The following is an 18461-nucleotide window of genomic DNA, read 5'->3' as shown; positions in this document are numbered from 1 at the left end:
AAACTGGTTCGAAGTAACACGTATCAGAACTTTCTCCAACATACTAATAACGTCCGTTAGAGAGACATACTGTGGGCTCGAAGTCTGAGGTGGCTCGTGCACGAGGGTTGGACCATGGTTCACCTCAGCTTTGTGTACGGCAATTTCCGCTCTATTCGCAGGTTGTTGTAGGGAATCTGCTTTGTAGCTCTTCTCAGCGTGGTATTCATTCAGCACCTCTAGTACCTCACATGCTGACCACTTTTCGATGGTTTTTGATCTGTAAGTGAGTGCCAGTTCCTTGCATGGGCAGTTCCGAATAAACATGCGAGTAACCTCTATTTCAGGGTTGTCAAATGTTTTGCCCTGCTCACTCAAGCACTCAGAGGCAAGGTCAGCTGCTCTGTTTAGTCTCAGCCAGTAGTCATAGGGGTCTTCCTGGTCTTTGGGCAAAGTTGAATAAAAGTCAGCTAAAGGGACAGCAGAGTACTTGGTACAGCTAAAGTATTTCCTGAGAAGACTATAAATCATGTCAGGGCGGGTATAGACGTCTATATTACTGTTTCTAATGCTAAACCTAACTACATCTTTAGCTTTTCCTCTCAAATGTATAAGGATTTCCTCTGCTTGCTCTTCAAGTCTCACATCACTCCTTTTTATAAATGTCCTCATTAGATCTTCCCACTCATGTATTGTTATTGAGTCTGAGCCATCCCCAATAAATGACGGCGGTTCCTTAACCTTTCTCTGCGTTACCACCTGACTCAATCTGTTTGCTTCATCTTGTGTGGCAGCAGCGTTAGGTGCTACTATATTACGTGACTGTATATTTGTGAATATGCTATCAGCCAATTTATGTCCTATCTCCTGAATAATATTTGTCATCTGATCAGCTACACCCTCAGAAACGTCACTTGTGCTCTGAGTAAACATGTTTCAAAGATGTAAATAAGTCAAAATCGCCTGCGTAACACGTCACTGTATAGCAGTTTTAAATACTGTGAGCTGATGGCTTTATGAAATGATGTGGCAGGTAGGACAGTCCTCGGTTCGGAGAGCTTGATAGAAGTCACGGGTCACGGCACCAATGTAACCGCGTTGTACGTGTCCCACCAAAGATCCACATTCACGCTGGACTGGATGATGAGGTTTTTATTATTACAGTTTCTGCAAATGGATGAGTCACAACATTAGCTTTTTCTGCTGGGTTTGATCTCTTTGATCTCTTTGTAGTACTCTGGTTAAACTGACAAAACCCCGCCTCCTGGTCACATGTTAGAGGCCAAAACCAAACCCCACCCCATACCAGCAGATGGCACTGTTGGACTCAGCATTGCAGGACATTTACCAAAAACTATACACATATTTTAGCAGGAATTTCAATAAAATAAAAGTTATTATTACACCCGTTACATATATAGCAATTTTGAAATTAGAGCTTTACTTTATCATTCAATAAATCAATACTTTCAATAGATTTTATATTAACCAATGTTTTGGCAGTGATGTCAATGCAATACAGAACATAATAAATAGATACACTAAATATTTCTGGAACCTTTTATAAATATCTAGTACAGTATACTCATTAGCAGACTGCAGCCGTAGCTGTCATTTGTCAATCTTAATTAAATTAGCGTTTAAGCACAATACACACCAAAACAAAACTCACCATACAATCACAACAGCGCGGTACGCGCTCAAAGATCACTAACTACGCAGTGCCAGCCCTCTGTTCCCTCAGGGAAACTACTGAGAAATAAAGGGGGGACACAACCAGTTGTGCTCCTCTAAAGTGAATCAAAATATTATAACAAGGAATGTAAATGCATAAATCTGTCCAACAAGTAGTGCCGTATGGTTGAATAGCATAGCATTGCCCAAAGTGACCAATTATCGGTTAATTACAACGCATCCCTAATTCAAAGTGATTAGGATTATATTACATTGCATTTGCTTTAATGCTGCGTGAATAAATCCAGCAGTAAATAATTTTTTGCCTTTATTGTCAAGCAGTGAATAAACTATTGTTTAGCATTTTTTTCTCTCCCCTGTTTGGGTATTGCAATATTTTGCATACAAAAAATAAGTATTTATCAAGTTGGTATTACAACAGTGTCTGAAACTCATGACAAAAAGTTACCGGACACCAGTTGCCTGCACAGCCATAAAGTTGCCCGCCCCATTTTTCACAACTTGAAACACAATAAGGCGACTAATCGCAAAAAAAATCAATTGTTGCAAAGTTTTAAGGATTGATAATCTGAATATATAACAGAACAACGCTTTAAAATTAAGTTTATTATAAATCTACTTATAACATTCATTGCATGTATATGACATTACTGTTTTGCATCTGCCATCACTATGTACCTGTATTTACTCACCTTCATTCATGCAATTTTTGCGTTGCTTCGTCTGCTACAAGCCACGTAAACTCCTCTTTCCACGATGCTTTTAATGTACGTTTCGTAGCGTTATCAATTTTGTCAGCTTCTTTTGAATATTTCTTCTGGGGCTGAGGTTTTGGTTTGATTCCTAACCACTTATCCATTTTTCTTGTGTTCTCTGTGCGTCTACTTTGGAAAATGATATGCAAATGCGCAACCTTATAACGCTCGGTGCAGGCTTCTGAGTATGTAAATTGCCAAACTAACAGAAATTCCGAAATTTCCAAACCGAACGAAGATTTCAAAATCGGAATAAAGCCAGCGTTCGATTTGAAAAAAAAATATTTCGTTTTGCCACCCAGGCGGAGACATTTTGTAAATTGTACGCCGACGTAAAACATGCACACCCTGGGCGTCCGGGGAGGCGTTAGGTCAGAAACTGATTACAAGTGGAGTTTCCCAGGTTAGTATGCCAGCAATTCATGTAAGGTGTAAAATGCACGTATGATGCATCTTTCCCTGCATTGAATTTTGCAACGCATAACCAGAGATCCTGCACAGTGTTGCGGGAGTCTATTTTTATTTGGTGCATGTCTAAAATCCGTCAAATAATAATAAAATAATGAATTTGACCTCTGCTGGGCCAAAATAGGGCTTTCCTGCTGTTTTTTATTTCAATTTAAAAGTTTCACATCACTGACTGTGCTGATGTAGGACAACTATTGCAAAACATGAATGAATAAAAAGGAGATGAGACCCAATGATGGCAAATAGAAGTACAATCAGTTCATTGTCAAGTTACATGACAGCTCATCTATTTCTGCAACAGCAATTACGTTTTAGTTACAGTGGGACCTCGCTACTTCGCGGTTCGACGTTCGCAGCTTCAGAGCTTCGCGGTCTGTAATGGTAATTTTTTTTTTTTGTTATTTGATTTTTTTTTTCTGGAAGGGTCGCCGCTACTTCGCAGATTTTCACTTTTTGCAGGGTTTTTCGGCGGAACGTCAGCGGACGCGGGATAAGGCGGCCGGCTGGGTGGGACGGGACAGGGGGGGGCCCCGCCGCGCGACGGAGCGAGTTAGGCGGACGCGGCGTCACACGGCGCGACATGAGAAAAGGCGGCGGGCGTGATCTGGCTACCCCCGTAATTGGGGGGAGCCCGCTCGTCCGACGACCCTAGTAGCGCGGCGCGACGACAGGCTGCCGTCCGCGCGTGGCGGGCGAAAGGCGGCGGGCGAAAGGCGGCGGACGTGCGCGGGACCCCCATAACTGTGTCGGTGTCGTGCGTATCGCGCCCGAAAGTACCCGCGCCGCGGGTTAGGGGCTCGGTCACGGGAGCGACCGAACAGCACCCGCAGTGCAGCGCAAGTATAAACCCTGTCGTGAATTTGTCTCTGATCGTCCCGGGCGGACGTAAAATCGCCCAGCTGTACGAATCTTAGCAGTGGTTCACTCGGCTCGTACGTCGATGAAGAACGCAGCTAGCTGCGAGAACTAATGTGATTTGCAGCTGCGATTGGCTGGCAACCAGTTCAGGGTGTCCCCTGCCCACTGCCCGGAGATGGCTGGGATGGGCTCCAGCCCACCCGCGACCCTAATAAGGATAAGCGGTGCAGATAACGAGATGAGAACTTTTTATGTCATTAGCAATGAATGACAATTGTTCAATATTAAACCAAACTCAGGGTTTGTACAAGCCAAATTTAAGCACTTTTTAGGGACTTTCAAAGCCGATTTTTAAATTTTTCCTGTACCATTAAAAGAAAAAAATCCAGTGTGAATCATGTATTTGAATCATGCATTCAAGACATATTATTTTTAGTTCTTGAGCAAATCGTGGTTATAATCTTTTTGGAGACACCAAATATGGGTGTTGGGTAAGAATGACCGTAATATGTAGCTTACATTTTCAGTTGCAGGAAGTTCTTACTATTACAAATTACAACGCTACTGTTCATTTTTTGCATGGCCTATGAATGTCGTAATTGATTTGTAATTCTAGCAGTAATGCACATTTCATAATAACGTGTAGCGCACATCTGTCCTCTTGGGTGCGACTTCATAGGACAATGGTGTGCAACCTACAGCCAGCTGCAGTTAATCACACGGGAAGCAGAAATGCAATGGCAAAGCGAAGCCACCAGGAAGCAGTATCTTTGTCATTCTTAGGCAAACTTAGCAAAAATTTCACACATTTACAGGCACTTCACCCAAAAATCAAGCACTTTTCAATCCTTGAAAACACAAATTTAAATGTAAGCATTTTCCAGGGTTTTAAGCACCCATACGACCTTGTGAACTTTATAGGTTTGCATTTGGAAGAAACTTTTAGTCAACACTTGGAAAAATAAATAAGATCCTGATAAATAGACATTTCAACACGTTCTACTTTGGTAATTGTTCCAATTATGCAACCAATTTAGGCAAAACAAAATAACAACTGACCTGTTCGAGGGTTGATGGCGAAGAAATTCTGCGGATTCCCACTGATGATGCGGTAGCTGAGCCGGTCCGTCGAGTGCATTGCTGCGTCAGGATCCTGAGCCTGGATCTGGACCACGGAAACATCTCGAGGAGAATTCTCAGGTATTGAAGGCCGGTAGAGTGGCTCAGATGTCAGCGGGGCATTGTCGTTGACGTCCTCCACTTGGATAAAGACTTCAATTGTGGCAAACTGAGGGACCACGCCATGGTCGCTGGCATACACTGTTAGCCAATAGGAGTCCTTGGTCTCACGATCTAGCATGTCTGTCGTATATACCACACCTGTCGAAGGAACGCATGTAAATGTCAGAAAACAATGTTTATGAAAAAGCATGGGCAAACTATGCCCTGTAGTAATGAAGTAGTATTAATGGTAAAAAAGTGCTATTAATGATTTTGTTCTTTAGCTGCAATAACCACGTTTACTCAGTGAATAGCACTAAAACCACACATAACGTTGAACACCAGCTGCACGAATGTTGACACATTTGTGCGACCAGAACGACCGTAAGGCTTTCGTGCATGCTCAGATCTAATCAAGCTGCTGGAACGGATAGCTACTCTTATTATCACCTGCGAACAAAGCATATTATACATGTATGTAAATATATATATATATATATATATATATTTATATTATATATACACAGTATAGTTTGTTTTTGTCTACCCAAGAAACAGGGGAAGTTTGGATAACAACAAAATCTTTCACAGACAGTCAGGTTGATTACACTAGAGGTGAAAAATGCTCCCAAAAGCTTTTGGTTTTGCTGACTAAGCATTTTTGTACAGAAAAACATTTCAGTCTCTCAGGGCAGAACGCTGTTGAATATCGACACCATATTTCACAGGCATTTAGGTAGGTTACCCCAGATGTGAAAACTGCCAAAAAAGCAGCCTTGGCATTAATGGTTTTGATGACTTAGCAGCTTTCTCAGAAAGACGTTCCACTCCCTCAGGCAAGAAATAGTTTGGCCAGGATCACAACCTTTCACAAACAATCAGTTAGGTTACTCTACTGTATGTAACATCCTACATGCCCACACTTTCTTGTGTAAATATTGTGTAAATTATCAACTTTATCTTCTTTGTTCCTTTATCTTCTTCGTTTCTTTTTATCCTGTTAAATGTGAGACTGGAGTGCCACGTCCAATTTCGTTGTCACAATATGTTCAACCCATTTTGTAACAATGACAATAAAGGTATATTGTATTATTTTCTAGAAGTGAAAATGCCCTGTCAAAAAACCTGACCAAAAAACACACACACAATTTTCATTCCTTTTCAATTTGGCATATCAGCCTTTCGCATTTCAGCCTTTCTGTAAAAATAACCAAAGAAATTGAAAAAAAATGAAGAAAACAATAATTTCTGTGATTAGCGTTTGCGGGCAATGAGTGCTAATTATTTGATGACAAGCAAGCCAGGTCCCAATTGGTGTCACTCAACTAGCTCATAAATCAGTTGTGCTTATCTATTGATGAAAGAAGTCACTCGTTCAAGACATCTATGTCATGTTTTTAGCATAATAAAAACCTCTGTGCCACTCAAGTCGCCAGAACCACCTTTGAACAGACACTCTACCTTATAAGAAATAACTATCATATTTTTAAAAAGGAAAACAAATACACACTTATCTACATTTTTAGAAAAAAGCCCGTCTGTGGTATACTGTATTCAGTTTATTAAAGTACCAGTTTATATGTACTGAATTTTTAGCACTGAATTTCTTTAGCTCCCACATTTTTGATAACCGCTAGCCGGATTTTGGCTAATGTTTACAAGCCAACACTACAGGGCTTACTTATTACAGTTGAAAAGTTCTAACTTGTAAACAGGTACTTTCATTTAATGTGCACTAAATGTAATGAAATAATTTATTTAAAAAAAAAACTAATACAAATAAATGAAATAAAACAATCAAAATAAATACATGAATAATCTTAAGGTTACAATGATATACCAAACGTACAGTCCTTTACTGGACAAAGGCCCTTTCATGTGTCACAAAGCAAGAGAAGTAACATCATCACTATAATATGGAACTTACAGCAACATTTTAAAGCCACAAGTGATGCAAAGTGCATTGTACGACGTGCATAATATTGTGAATGTGCTTAATTGCTGTTGAGATTGTCATGATTGTTTTCTGTTATTAGTGTCAATAAATTTGTTCAAACCAAAAAAATAACGAATTTTTCAGTCGAGACAACATGCCACACAGTTTCAGAATAGGGATAGTTACTCTATTGCACAAAAATGGAGACAAAATTGACTTGAAAAACTGGCGACCCATAACGCTTTTAAACATGGACTGTAAAATTTTCAGCAAGCTTCTAGCAACACGAATGTCTGTAGTCTTGGGAGACTTGGTTGATCCGGACCAAACCTGTGCCATCGTGGGAAGGAAGATCAGCGACAGTCTCATGCTGATCCGTGACACCATTTGTTATGCGAGAGACAGAAACATGCGACTAGCGGTCCTTAACCTAGACTTTGAAAAAGCCTTTGATCGAGTCTCGCACCAATACCTCTTCAGGGTATTGCAAAAATGTGGTTTTCCCCAAAAATACATCAAGTGGGTGGGACTGCTAAACCGAGACATCTACAGCAAATTCATGATTAACGGGAATTTATCGGAAGCAATCGAGATCAACTGCGCTGTGCGTCAAGGTTGCCCTATGTCTCCACTTCTCTATGGTCTTTGCATTGAACCTTTGGCACAAATGATAAGAAAAGATAGATTTGTCGAAGGGATCAATATCCCAGGAAGTGGGGGACAAATTACCAAGTGTGTTTTGTACATGGATGATTTTAATATTTTATGTACTGACCGCGCATCTGTTGGAAGAGCCCTTGACTTGACTGACCTGTTTGGGAGGGCGTCTGGGTCAAGGCTAAATAGAGAAAAATCACAAGTGAAGTTTTATGGAACGTGGAAAGAGACAGAAAAGGCAGGACTCCCACTGATGGTGTTAAAGACAGACCAGAAAATCCTAGGGATAAAATTCAATGCGGATGGAGGAGGCGAGACGAACTGGGATGACGTGACAAGGAAAGTTAAGCAAAAACTTGTTTTTTGGTCACTAAGAATACTGACAATAGAGGGGAAGGTCCTAATCATCAAAGCGATCATCCTCCCACTGCTTTTGTCAATCAGTTTAGTTTTTATGCCCAAAAGAAACGTGCTGTTACAACTGGACCGAGCCATCTTTCGCTTTGTCTGGGGCTCAAAGTGGGAAAGGATAAAAAGAGATACAATGAAAAAGAAAAAGGAAAAAGGGGGGAAAGGAGTGCCTGACCTCCAGCTTTTCCTGGGAAGCAAATATGTCTCTCTCCACTTCCAAAACGCTGTGGGCCCACCCAACAACCCGAAAAGTCAAGCGATGACCCGGTTCTGGATGGGCTCATATTTGCGGAAGCTAAAGCTTGTACCAAACAATCGTTTGATTCCAGTTTCATTTAACTTGCCACCAACACATCTCTTTATTCGGGATTTTTAAAAGAAGTTTGATTTAGAAACACAAGAAAGTCACACTTTACAAAACCACAGGGCCCTTATTGCTATTGTGCAAGGGCGAGCAACAGTAAGTCCTGTGCGGGGGCTTGCGTTTGGCGAACCTACAACGGTTTGGAGCAACGTGAATCATCCTGCCCTCCCAAACAGACTACGAGACTTGTCATGGATGGTGGCTCATGAGGTTCTCCCAGTCAGAGCCGTAATGCACCACCGAGGAATGTCAGCGACTTCGACATGCCCTCGACCTGGCTGTGGCGCCCAGGAGTCGGTGAGGCACCTTTTTTGTGAGTGCAACGCTGCCGAGGACTTGTGGACAATGGCCGACCAACTAGGAAAATTCCCGGACTTGCCAGCAGGGGAGGTCCCTGATGCACAGTACGTGCTTTACGGGGTGAGTCGGTCGAGGAGGTCTCGGAACGACTTTGCCAGGGATTGGCTCACTCTCGCCGCCATCAAGGACGCCATCTGGACCTCCAGAAACCTGCTGGTATGGAGGTGCAGGCAGATCCCCCCAGTGGCTGTGCTCCAAATGGCTGCAGATACCATACAATCTGCGAGCGGCAGGCCTAGGACGCAGCCATAAAGAAGAATCGTCTGCACCCACCCGGAGGGGGGAACCGGGGCTACACTGTGGGGGTCCCGGCAGCAACGGCCTGGGTTGTGGAAAGTAGAAGTAAGAAGGGAGAGGACCCACAAAGAGGACTGGAGGATGCTGCTTGGGAGGGTGGGATGGCAGAGCTATGCCCTTGCACAATAGTATTGCCCTTTACACGTTGGTTAACTACTGTTAAAAGATAATAACTCTGAAATTGTTTAATTGATGTTGAAAATGTCAGGAAAAAATGTTAAAACGTCATATCATCACGTCATATTGTCAGATATAACAAAATTGTGAATATGCTTGATGGCTGTTGAGATTGTCGTGTTTGTTTTTCTGCTGTTGGTGTCGGTGGATTTGTTCAGACCAAAAACAATCGACTTTGGCCTGGACGGATCTATTGACACTAACAAAGATGTTATATAACGAAATTGTGAATATGCTTGATTGCTATTAAGATTTTCGAGAAGGGTTGTTCAAACCTCACATTGTGTTTGCTGTTAAACGTCATATTGAAATATAATATTGTGAATGTGCTTGATTGCTGTTGAGATTGTCAAGATTGTTTCCTGTTATTAGTGTCAATAAATTTGTTCAAACCAAAAAAATATGAACAAAACGGGGTTAGTTAAATTTCGGAATGAAAGACTTCTTCCCCAGTGATTTCGGATCTAGAGAGTGGGACAGCGCTTTACACTGAAAAATAACTGGAACAACTTGGTAAAAGTGCTGTACCTAAGTCAAATCAGGAGGATTAACCTGCTACAGGTAACCATGGAAACAAAAACTTTTTAATGTGGAGGAGCAAACCCCTATATCCCACCCCCCCAAAAAGTGACGGGCGCCGCCAGATTGTACTTGCCCAAAACACACCACAGAAAAGGCTAGTCCTACAACCCAGATGGTTAAGGATATCCGTAAACCATGAAGACTGTTATTTGTCGTAAGGTATATTTCTGTTACTCTTTGTAATCCTTAGTGTATTTTTACAAGGAGTGATATCTAAAATAATAAACAATCAGATTCTATTTTAGTATCCTCCTGTGCCCGTGTTGAAAGAAGTCCCAGTATTATATCCTAAACACGTAAATGTGTCAAATCTTTATACTTGTGGTTTTCTGGATCAGATTGTGTTTTGTGTATGAATATATTTGAGCAATAACCAAGTCAAAAATTATTTTGGGATAGTGTGATTATGCGAACTGTATTCCTTGCATTTGCTAGTTGCGACGACATGCGTGGCCGGCTTTTTATAGAAGATTACACGTGTTGATTAATTAAAATCACTGCGATTAACAACGCACATGGTTGAAATGATGTAAATATGTAATTGAATAATTGAGGTTGCGGAGGAAGATCTTCTACATACAGTACATGAGCGACAGATTTCAACAACCCTCTTCCCCACGAAGCAATATAATTTGATTTTTTTCAACGCTCGTAGCAAATTAAGATTATGCAGCGCAAAGAAAAGCATAACATAGATCCATCTGCTATCCGGTGGCACGACTGTACGAATAACGGATGTAGAGCATCAGGAGTTACCAAGTCGGTGCCAGGTAGCCCCTTGAAAGAACACGAGTTATTGTGATTCTGTAGGGTACTTTTAAATTGAGAATAATAAGTTTATTCGGTTTTTTAATATTGGAGACCTGCAAAGAAGATTGCATAGGATGCTAGTTTGTTATTTTGATTAGTACACCCTGTCAGAGCCCGAGCAGACGGTGGACCCAGACGCGTAACATTTTTACACAAGCTTTATTTTACGGAAATGGGGCAGTCGTGTGCGTGAACACAAACGCATGTGATCCAGCGATCGCTGGGGGAAGAAGTGAGACGGAGAAGTCAGGCGTGGGAAAACAGGAAGCTATATGTTCATGCAGTTTTAATCACTTCAGATTTTTCAGTTCATATATTCTTCGTGGTTTGATGTCCCGCCACAGTTGTAATGCCTTCTCAAGGTCCAATTGCAGCAACGGCTTTCCAAAGCCAATTTGTAGTTTTCATTGTTGTTGTGCGATCCAATGTGCTTTTCTGAAAGTTCGTATTGTGAAATGATTTATGCAATCCGTTTTTTTTGTCACGCTGGATGAGGAATATAATTGAGTCAATTTTGGCAGAAAAGTCCTTTCCTTGCCAGTATTCTTTTGTTTATTTTCTTTCGCCGAATCGTTCGCTTAAACACGTGTTTTCCTTGCCTTCGCCGTCTCCTGAAGAATTTCTCCGCCGTTTTTTGGTGCCGGAATTATTGCCGTTGTTATCACTTTCTGTATTAGGTTTCCACTTTTTATCGACACTGAAGAAATTACCAATTTTTCTTTGATTTGCACCTAATACCAACTGTAATTCTCTGTTAAAAACAAAAGTAATCGGGTAATAATGACAATTTGGTGTAAAAAAACGTTGATTTGACACAATGCGTTCCCAGCAAAAATGATGTGTCTAGGACGCAGGCAAACGAGAACACTGCATTAGAGCCATTAGCATTGCTTGCACGTTGATATCAATGATATTAAAGACAATTCAATTCAAATACGTATACAACAGCACAAAAGATTTTTACACAACATTTTCGACAACAAACTAAATGCCGTCAGCTTATACACTTTATTAAAATTGTTATTATCATTATCATTATTATTGGTATTATTATTATCATAAGTGTTATTATTACGAATGTTATTATTGTCATTATTGGTTTCTGAATGATATTTAGTGATTAGTAGCATGATACAGTTACCAGATGGGTAAAACTAAATTAATGTGGTATTCGTATAGCTAATATTATGACGATTATTGTTATAACTTTTATGTGACTATTATTGTTTTTATTAGAAGTAGTGTTATTGGTGTCCAATAATGTAAGTGAGCAGAAGCCTTTTAAAGTCAGTACATGGGTAAAGCTTATAGTCAAGCTTGTTATTATAATCATATCCATTATCATTATTTTTACTGTTGTTATTGTTGAAAGTTGTTATGTTATTGCTGTTACCATCATATTATATATGTCAGCACAATCTGGATCTATATTTATGAACAAAACATAAGGTGAATAAATATTGATGAATGTGAAAACCTTAAAAAAATGAAATAACTGGGGATACAATCACATGGATATACATCTAAATAAGAACACAAAACAGACATGTACTGCACATCTCATAGTTAGGGCAGACAAGCAGGAGCTTGATGCTGGCGGCATCTGGCTCAAGCTCCCATGCCTTGCAAGCTCTAATGCACATAACAGGATAGTTAGAAATGGATGGTTATTCTGCCTGGGGGTGGACAATGATGATAATGATGACGGTGAGAAAAGTGATGGTTATGATAATGATGATGAAGTGACTGTGCATGTAAATATGTATATTCATGAGACGTTTGTTACATGTATAAACAAAAGAGATTTAGCTGTAAAAAGCAATTATTAAGAAAGTCTGGGGGTAGGATTTAATAAGCATATGCTTGTATATTTAACTTGTTGTTTTGTTTTTATCATGTTCGAAATAAAGTTTTATTCATTCATTCATACACCAACAGTTGCATTTAATTTCCATCATTGCGCGCAGACCATTTTTTTGTAGACAAGATTATCCTATACTATTCCACTGCATGTCTCATCTCATCTCATTAACTACACCGCTTATCCTCAGTAGGGTCGCGGGGGTGCTGGAGTCCATCCCAGCAATCATCGGGCATTGGGCAGGGGACACCCTGAACTGGTTGCCAGCCAATCGCAGGGCACACGGGGACAGACAACTCACTCGCTCATTCACACCTAGGGACAATTTGGACAGGCTGATTCACCTGAAATGCATGTTTTTGGAATGTGGGAGGAAACCGGAGTGCCCGGAGGAAACCCACGCAAGAACGGGGAGAACATACAAACTCCGCACAGGAAGTCTGGAGCTGGATTTGAACCCACGCATGAGGTTCCCAAGACATGAACTCTGCCGCACATGCGCTAACCACTGCGCCGCCGTGCTGCCACTGCATGTATCATATCATTTTGGTTTCCGTGCTTTATTATTCAAAAGGAGATTCCCTCCGGACTACGAGGAATTCTAATAGACTCTACAGGGAACACACACCTACACACTCTTGCACACCCTCACCCTTGCACACATACACACAAACACTCACCAGAGTTCCTAGGCCTTCCATTTGCAATCATATATTAATGGAGACGCTCATAATAAATTTAGACTACATTTTTCAGCTCGATTTCCAATTGGAAAAAAAGTAGCTATGAGGAGGAAGCATTTGAAATACTATCAGTGTCTACTATCCTACATACAGTACGAATGTGTGTGGAAAGGAATGACTCATTCTCTAACAGACTTAAGACAAGTGAGACCCGTTTTGCATTATAAAAGGGACGTGTTATATTAAGTGCCTCCGAGTGGTACAAGAAAAAAAATGTTTATTCGGTAAAAAAAACAAAAAAACTTTGATTTGAATACCAGGCAAAAATACATTAACTATTATAACAGTGTTAAATTTGATAAAAATCAGGTCGAATTTTTTAGAAATAACTTTCTTTCGCATGTTACTTAGGTTGCCATAATATATATATATATATATAATCAAAATGGCGGCGCCCTCTGTGGCGGCGGCTGGATCTGCTCCCGACAGTTTCTCACATTCTAGTCAAAAACCCCAATCTTCGACTCAGTTTATGAGGGCGAACAAAGACAACTCTAACTGTAGATTAATATACGATCGCAGTTTTTTGCTGGATATGCGAACATCCAGAAATCCAGCGCAAATTTCGACGATCACTCTGGAGTGTTTACTTAGCCTCGGAGTGCTACGTCAACAGAACACAGCGGCCTACAATGCAGCGAGTAAAAGTGGCAAGCGGAAGCGCTGTGACCGGGGAAGGAAACGAGGTTGTCGGGCCGGGCTAACGGCTCGGATGAAGGCTAAACCCTTCAAAACGCCTCTACCATCCATTTTCCTATCCAACGTCCGCTCCCTGGACAACAAACTGGACCATTTACAATTGGAATTCTCATCGAACCGCGAGTTGACGAACTGTTGTGCTTTAATTCTGACGGAGACATGGCTAAACTCATCTATCCCGAATGACGCTGTTAGCATTGTGGGGCTAACTGCTTTCCGCGCTGATAGAAGCGGCGAGCTCACCGGCAAAAGCAAGGGTGGTGGTCTATGCATTTATACAAACAACAACTGGTGTAGAAATGCGAAGATAATCTCGAATCACTGCTCACGAGACATTGAACTTTTGACGGTGATCTGCAGACCCTTCTACCTACCGAGGGAGTTTAGCGCGACCATCATTACTGCCGTGTACGTGCCCCCCAGCGCTAATACGAAGGAGGCAATGGACGTTCTCTACCGAACTGTGAGTGAACTGCAGCATGCTTACACCGAGTGCATTTTTATTGCGGCGGGGGACTTTAACCAGGCCAATATGAAAACAGTTCTCCCGCATTTCCATCAGCATGTAAATTTTGCTACAAGGGGTAGGAACACATTAGACCTGGCCTACACAAACATCAAAGGTGCATATAAAGCAGCCCCCCGCCCCCACCTTGGCTCATCAGATCACCTTTCTGTTATGCTAATTCCAGCATACAAGCCCCTGCTGACCAGAGAAAAACCTACAGTGAAGCAGGTGAGGGTGTGGTCTGAGGGGGCAATGGAGGCACTACAGGACTGCTTTGATTGCACTGATTGGGACATGTTTAAATCGGCTGCCACTTACAACAACAAAATAAATATAGATGAGTACGCCATTTCTGTGTCAGCCTATATCAGTAAATGTGCAGAAGACGTCAGCAATACCAAAACTATATGCACCCGTGCCAATCAGAAGCCCTGGATGACTGCTGAGATACGTAAACAACTAAAAGTACGGAACCTTGTCTTTAAATCTGGTGACATGGAGGCGCTGAGATCAGCGAGGGCTAACCTGAACCGTGCTATCAGACTAGCAAAGCGAACGTACAGTCAAAAAATCCAGGAACGTTTCCTCAACAAAACCAACACCAGGGATATGTGGAAAGGCATTCAGGCCATTACCAAATACAAGCCAACCACCGCCCCAGTGCAGGACACTAGCATGGACTTTCTGAATGACCTCAACAAATTCTTTGGAAGGTTCGAGGCACAAAACGGCACCACTGCAGCGAAAGCGGTTCCAAATCAGGACGAAAGAGCACTCCACCTGGACTCATCTGACGTGAGGAAGACCCTGAGAAGGGTCAACACAAGGAAGGCTCCAGGCCCGGACAACATTCCGGGGCGGGTACTTAGGGAGTGCGCCGATCAGCTGGCTTGTGTACTAACAGACATTTTCAACACCTCGCTAGACCAAGCCAAAGTACCATCATGCTTCAAATTTGCCAACATCATCCCAGTGCCAAAGAAACCCCAGATCTTATCATTCAACGATTACCGGCCCGTTGCACTGACTCCTATCATAATGAAGTGCTTTGAGAGACTGGTTAAAGAGCACATCACCTCCAGTCTCCCCTCCTCATTCGACCCCTTTCAGTTTGCATACAGGACAAACCGCTCCACCAGGGATGCCATCTCCTCTGCGCTTCACCTGAGCCTGACACATTTAGAGGAGAAGAACACCCATGTGCGGATGCTGTTCCTGGACTTCAGTTCAGCATTCAACACCATCATCCCACAACATCTGGTAGACAAAATAGACTCCTGGGTTTCAACACCCCCCTGCGGAACTGGCTGCTGGACTTCCTCTGTGACAGACCCCAATCAGTGCGGATAGGTCAGAACAGTTCAGATGTCATCTACCTCAGCACGGGCTCCCCCCAAGGCTGCGTCCTAAGCCCCTTGCTGTTCACCTTGATGACACACGACTGCGTCCCTAGGTCCGCCACAAACCACATCGTGAAGTATGCTGACGACACAACAGTGGTGGGCCTCATCAGGGATGACAACGACCTAGCCTACAGAGAGGAGGTGGAGCAGTTGGTGGGCTGGTGCAGGGACAACAGCCTGGTCCTGAATGTTGACAAAACTAAAGAGATCATAGTCGACTTTAGGAAAAACCAGCCCAACCATGCCCCACTTTGCATCAACAACAAGGCTGTGGAGGTTGTCAGCAGTATCAAGTTCCTAGGGGTGCACATTACAAACAAACTCACCTGGTCCGTGAACACTGCATCACTGGTTAAGAGGGCACAGCAGCGCCTGTACTTCCTGCGGAGGATGAGGAGAGCCCACCTGCCCCCACCCTCCCTCATCACATTCTACAGGGGCACCATAGAGAGTATCCTGACCAGCTGTATCTCTGTGTGGTGTGGAGGCTGCAGCGCTACCGACTGGGGTAGTGTGAGGAGGGTAGCGAGGACAGCAGAGAAAATAATCGGGACTACACTTCCCTCCATTCAGGACATTGGCCAGAAGCGCTGCCTATCCCATGCTAAGAACATTACCGGGGACCCCTCTCACCCCCATCATGGACTGTTCACTCTGCTAGCCTCTGGGAAGAGGTTCTGCAGTGTGCGGTGCAGGACCACCAGGCTCCGCAATAGTCTAGTCCCCCTGGCCATTAGACTGTTAAATGGTCAATCTAACATATAGTTAACTCAAATCTAAACGGCTGCTAAATCTGACTTTTTGCACTACTGGCAGTTTTTTATAGCTTGCCACTCATTGCACATTGCTCTCTGCACTATGGTAATTACAGCGTTATTGTTATAGTGTTAATGTTACTGTGTACCTGACTTGTTAACCTGACTGCCCATTTTGCACATCTGGTTAGCTACTCTTCTTGCACTATCGGCACTATGGTAAAATACTATACGTAGCCAATTACAATACAACTTTATTTATATCTGTACATTCAAGGAAACTGTGGGGGTCAGATGCATCGACATTTCGTTCTGTATACACGTGTACTAGAATGACAATAAAGTAGATCTGAATCTGAATCTGAATCTGAATAATGTTTGTCTTGTTGCTTGCTGTGGCACTGGTTTTTGTTCGCATTAAACAACATTGCCATCTAGTGGTGAAATATTGCACCCTAGGACAGGGGTGGCGAACACGTGGCTCTAAGGCCACATGCGGGTCTTGGCCAATAAGAATGCGGCTTTTTGCCTCATATTTTCTATAGACTGTGGCTCTTTGCCTTGTTTCATGTTTAGTTTTTTTTGTGTGTATTGAGGGTGGACAATTTCATTGAAATCAACACAAGAACAATACTTGTTGTATTGTAAGGAGAGTGGTGTGGTATGGGAAATAATATGTTTTTAATTGTGTGTGTGTGTGTGTGTCTGTCATGGCAGGTCAGTGCGAGGTGTGGCTCTTTGACTCACAGTTAAAAATGTCAGCTCTTTGTGTCAAACTTGTTTGCCACCCCTGCCCTAGGACTTTAAGACTGAAAGTGATGTTATCTTAACCAATCAAAAAAAGCACATTTTGCGGTGGTATCAAGGGACACCTTGTAATATTTGACAACTAGATGTCACTGTATTGTGTAGTGTAACTGAAAGCGAGTGGTACAAAGCAGGAAAGAATACAAGCTACGGAGGCTCAAAGTTACTAAACTTCAACACTTTTCTTTAAACTAAACATCATTACAAACAAAACGGGGATGACGCAGTCAAGACGACAATATAACATAGACAACTTTCAGGGAAACAACGCTGTTCTTTTTCTTCTTTTTTTGCCTCTTTTGGGGTACGCATAACAGGAAGATGGCAGACAATCATGTTAGCTCCCTCTAGGTGGGCCTCGTGTTAGGTAAGCAAAATACAAATTTCTTGACCCATACTTTTTTGCTCATTTTTCAAATCTAAAAGTTTTTTTTTTTTTAATCAAGAAACTAGGTGTTATTTTTTTTCCACTAGGAGGCACACAATTACACAATGTCTCTTTAATGTCGTGGGTGGGCAAACTTTTGGAGTCGTGGGCCACATTGGGTTCAAAATTTGGCGGGGGAGCTGGGCATCTTACCAATTTTTTCCCATTTGCATTAATACATAAACAAGAAAATGGGCTCTGCAGTGCCAGGCCAATGGAAGAGTGGATTCAGCTGGTTGGAGTGGCTGGTGATTGGAAGCTCCAATACCCAATTTGGCCGCCAGATGGCGTTAAAGACCCCACAAAAGCAGACCACAGAAAAGCAAACCACAGAAAAGCCGATGTTCAGCAATTTTTTTTTTTACGAGACTGTAGTAGATAGGATCCGCGTTTGATTCCTATTGGATCCAATGTTATGCAATTGTGAACATCCATCCATGTCCCAACAAGCCTAGTTGTTAAGATCTGGTGCTCTTACTCAGCCCATCATTATTATGCAATTGAGGTCAGCGATAAAATTCATAAACTCAATAATTGCACAAATATTGTAGCGCAGTAAGTCGGATTCGTTCCCGGTGAGGGTTGGACTCTGCCAGGGCTGTCCTTTGTCACCGATTCTGTTCATAACTTTTATGGACAGAATTTCTAGGCGCAGCCTTGGTGGGGATGGAATCCGGTTTGGGGGCCT

At 42.3% G+C, this 18461-nt stretch overlaps 1 protein-coding gene across 2 annotated transcripts in view; it reads right to left on the bottom strand.

Moving 5' to 3' along the window:
* fat3a (FAT atypical cadherin 3a) overlaps positions 1-18461 on the bottom strand; it is a 228471-nt gene that overhangs the window by 91787 nt on the left and 118223 nt on the right. For both annotated transcript variants that reach the window (XM_088346268.1, XM_088346269.1), the window contains exon 3: positions 4815-5135. In XM_088346268.1, coding sequence (XP_088202394.1) covers positions 4815-5135 — 321 coding nt within the window. The remainder of the gene's footprint in view (positions 1-4814; positions 5136-18461) is intronic.

The sequence above is a fragment of the Urocampus carinirostris genome, chromosome 10 (genome assembly GCF_059441175.1).
Source record: "Urocampus carinirostris isolate Australia breed hairy pipefish chromosome 10, RoL_Ucar_1.0, whole genome shotgun sequence".
Lineage (NCBI taxonomy): Eukaryota > Metazoa > Chordata > Actinopteri > Syngnathiformes > Syngnathidae > Urocampus > Urocampus carinirostris.
This window is presented reverse-complemented; position numbering and strand designations above follow the sequence as displayed.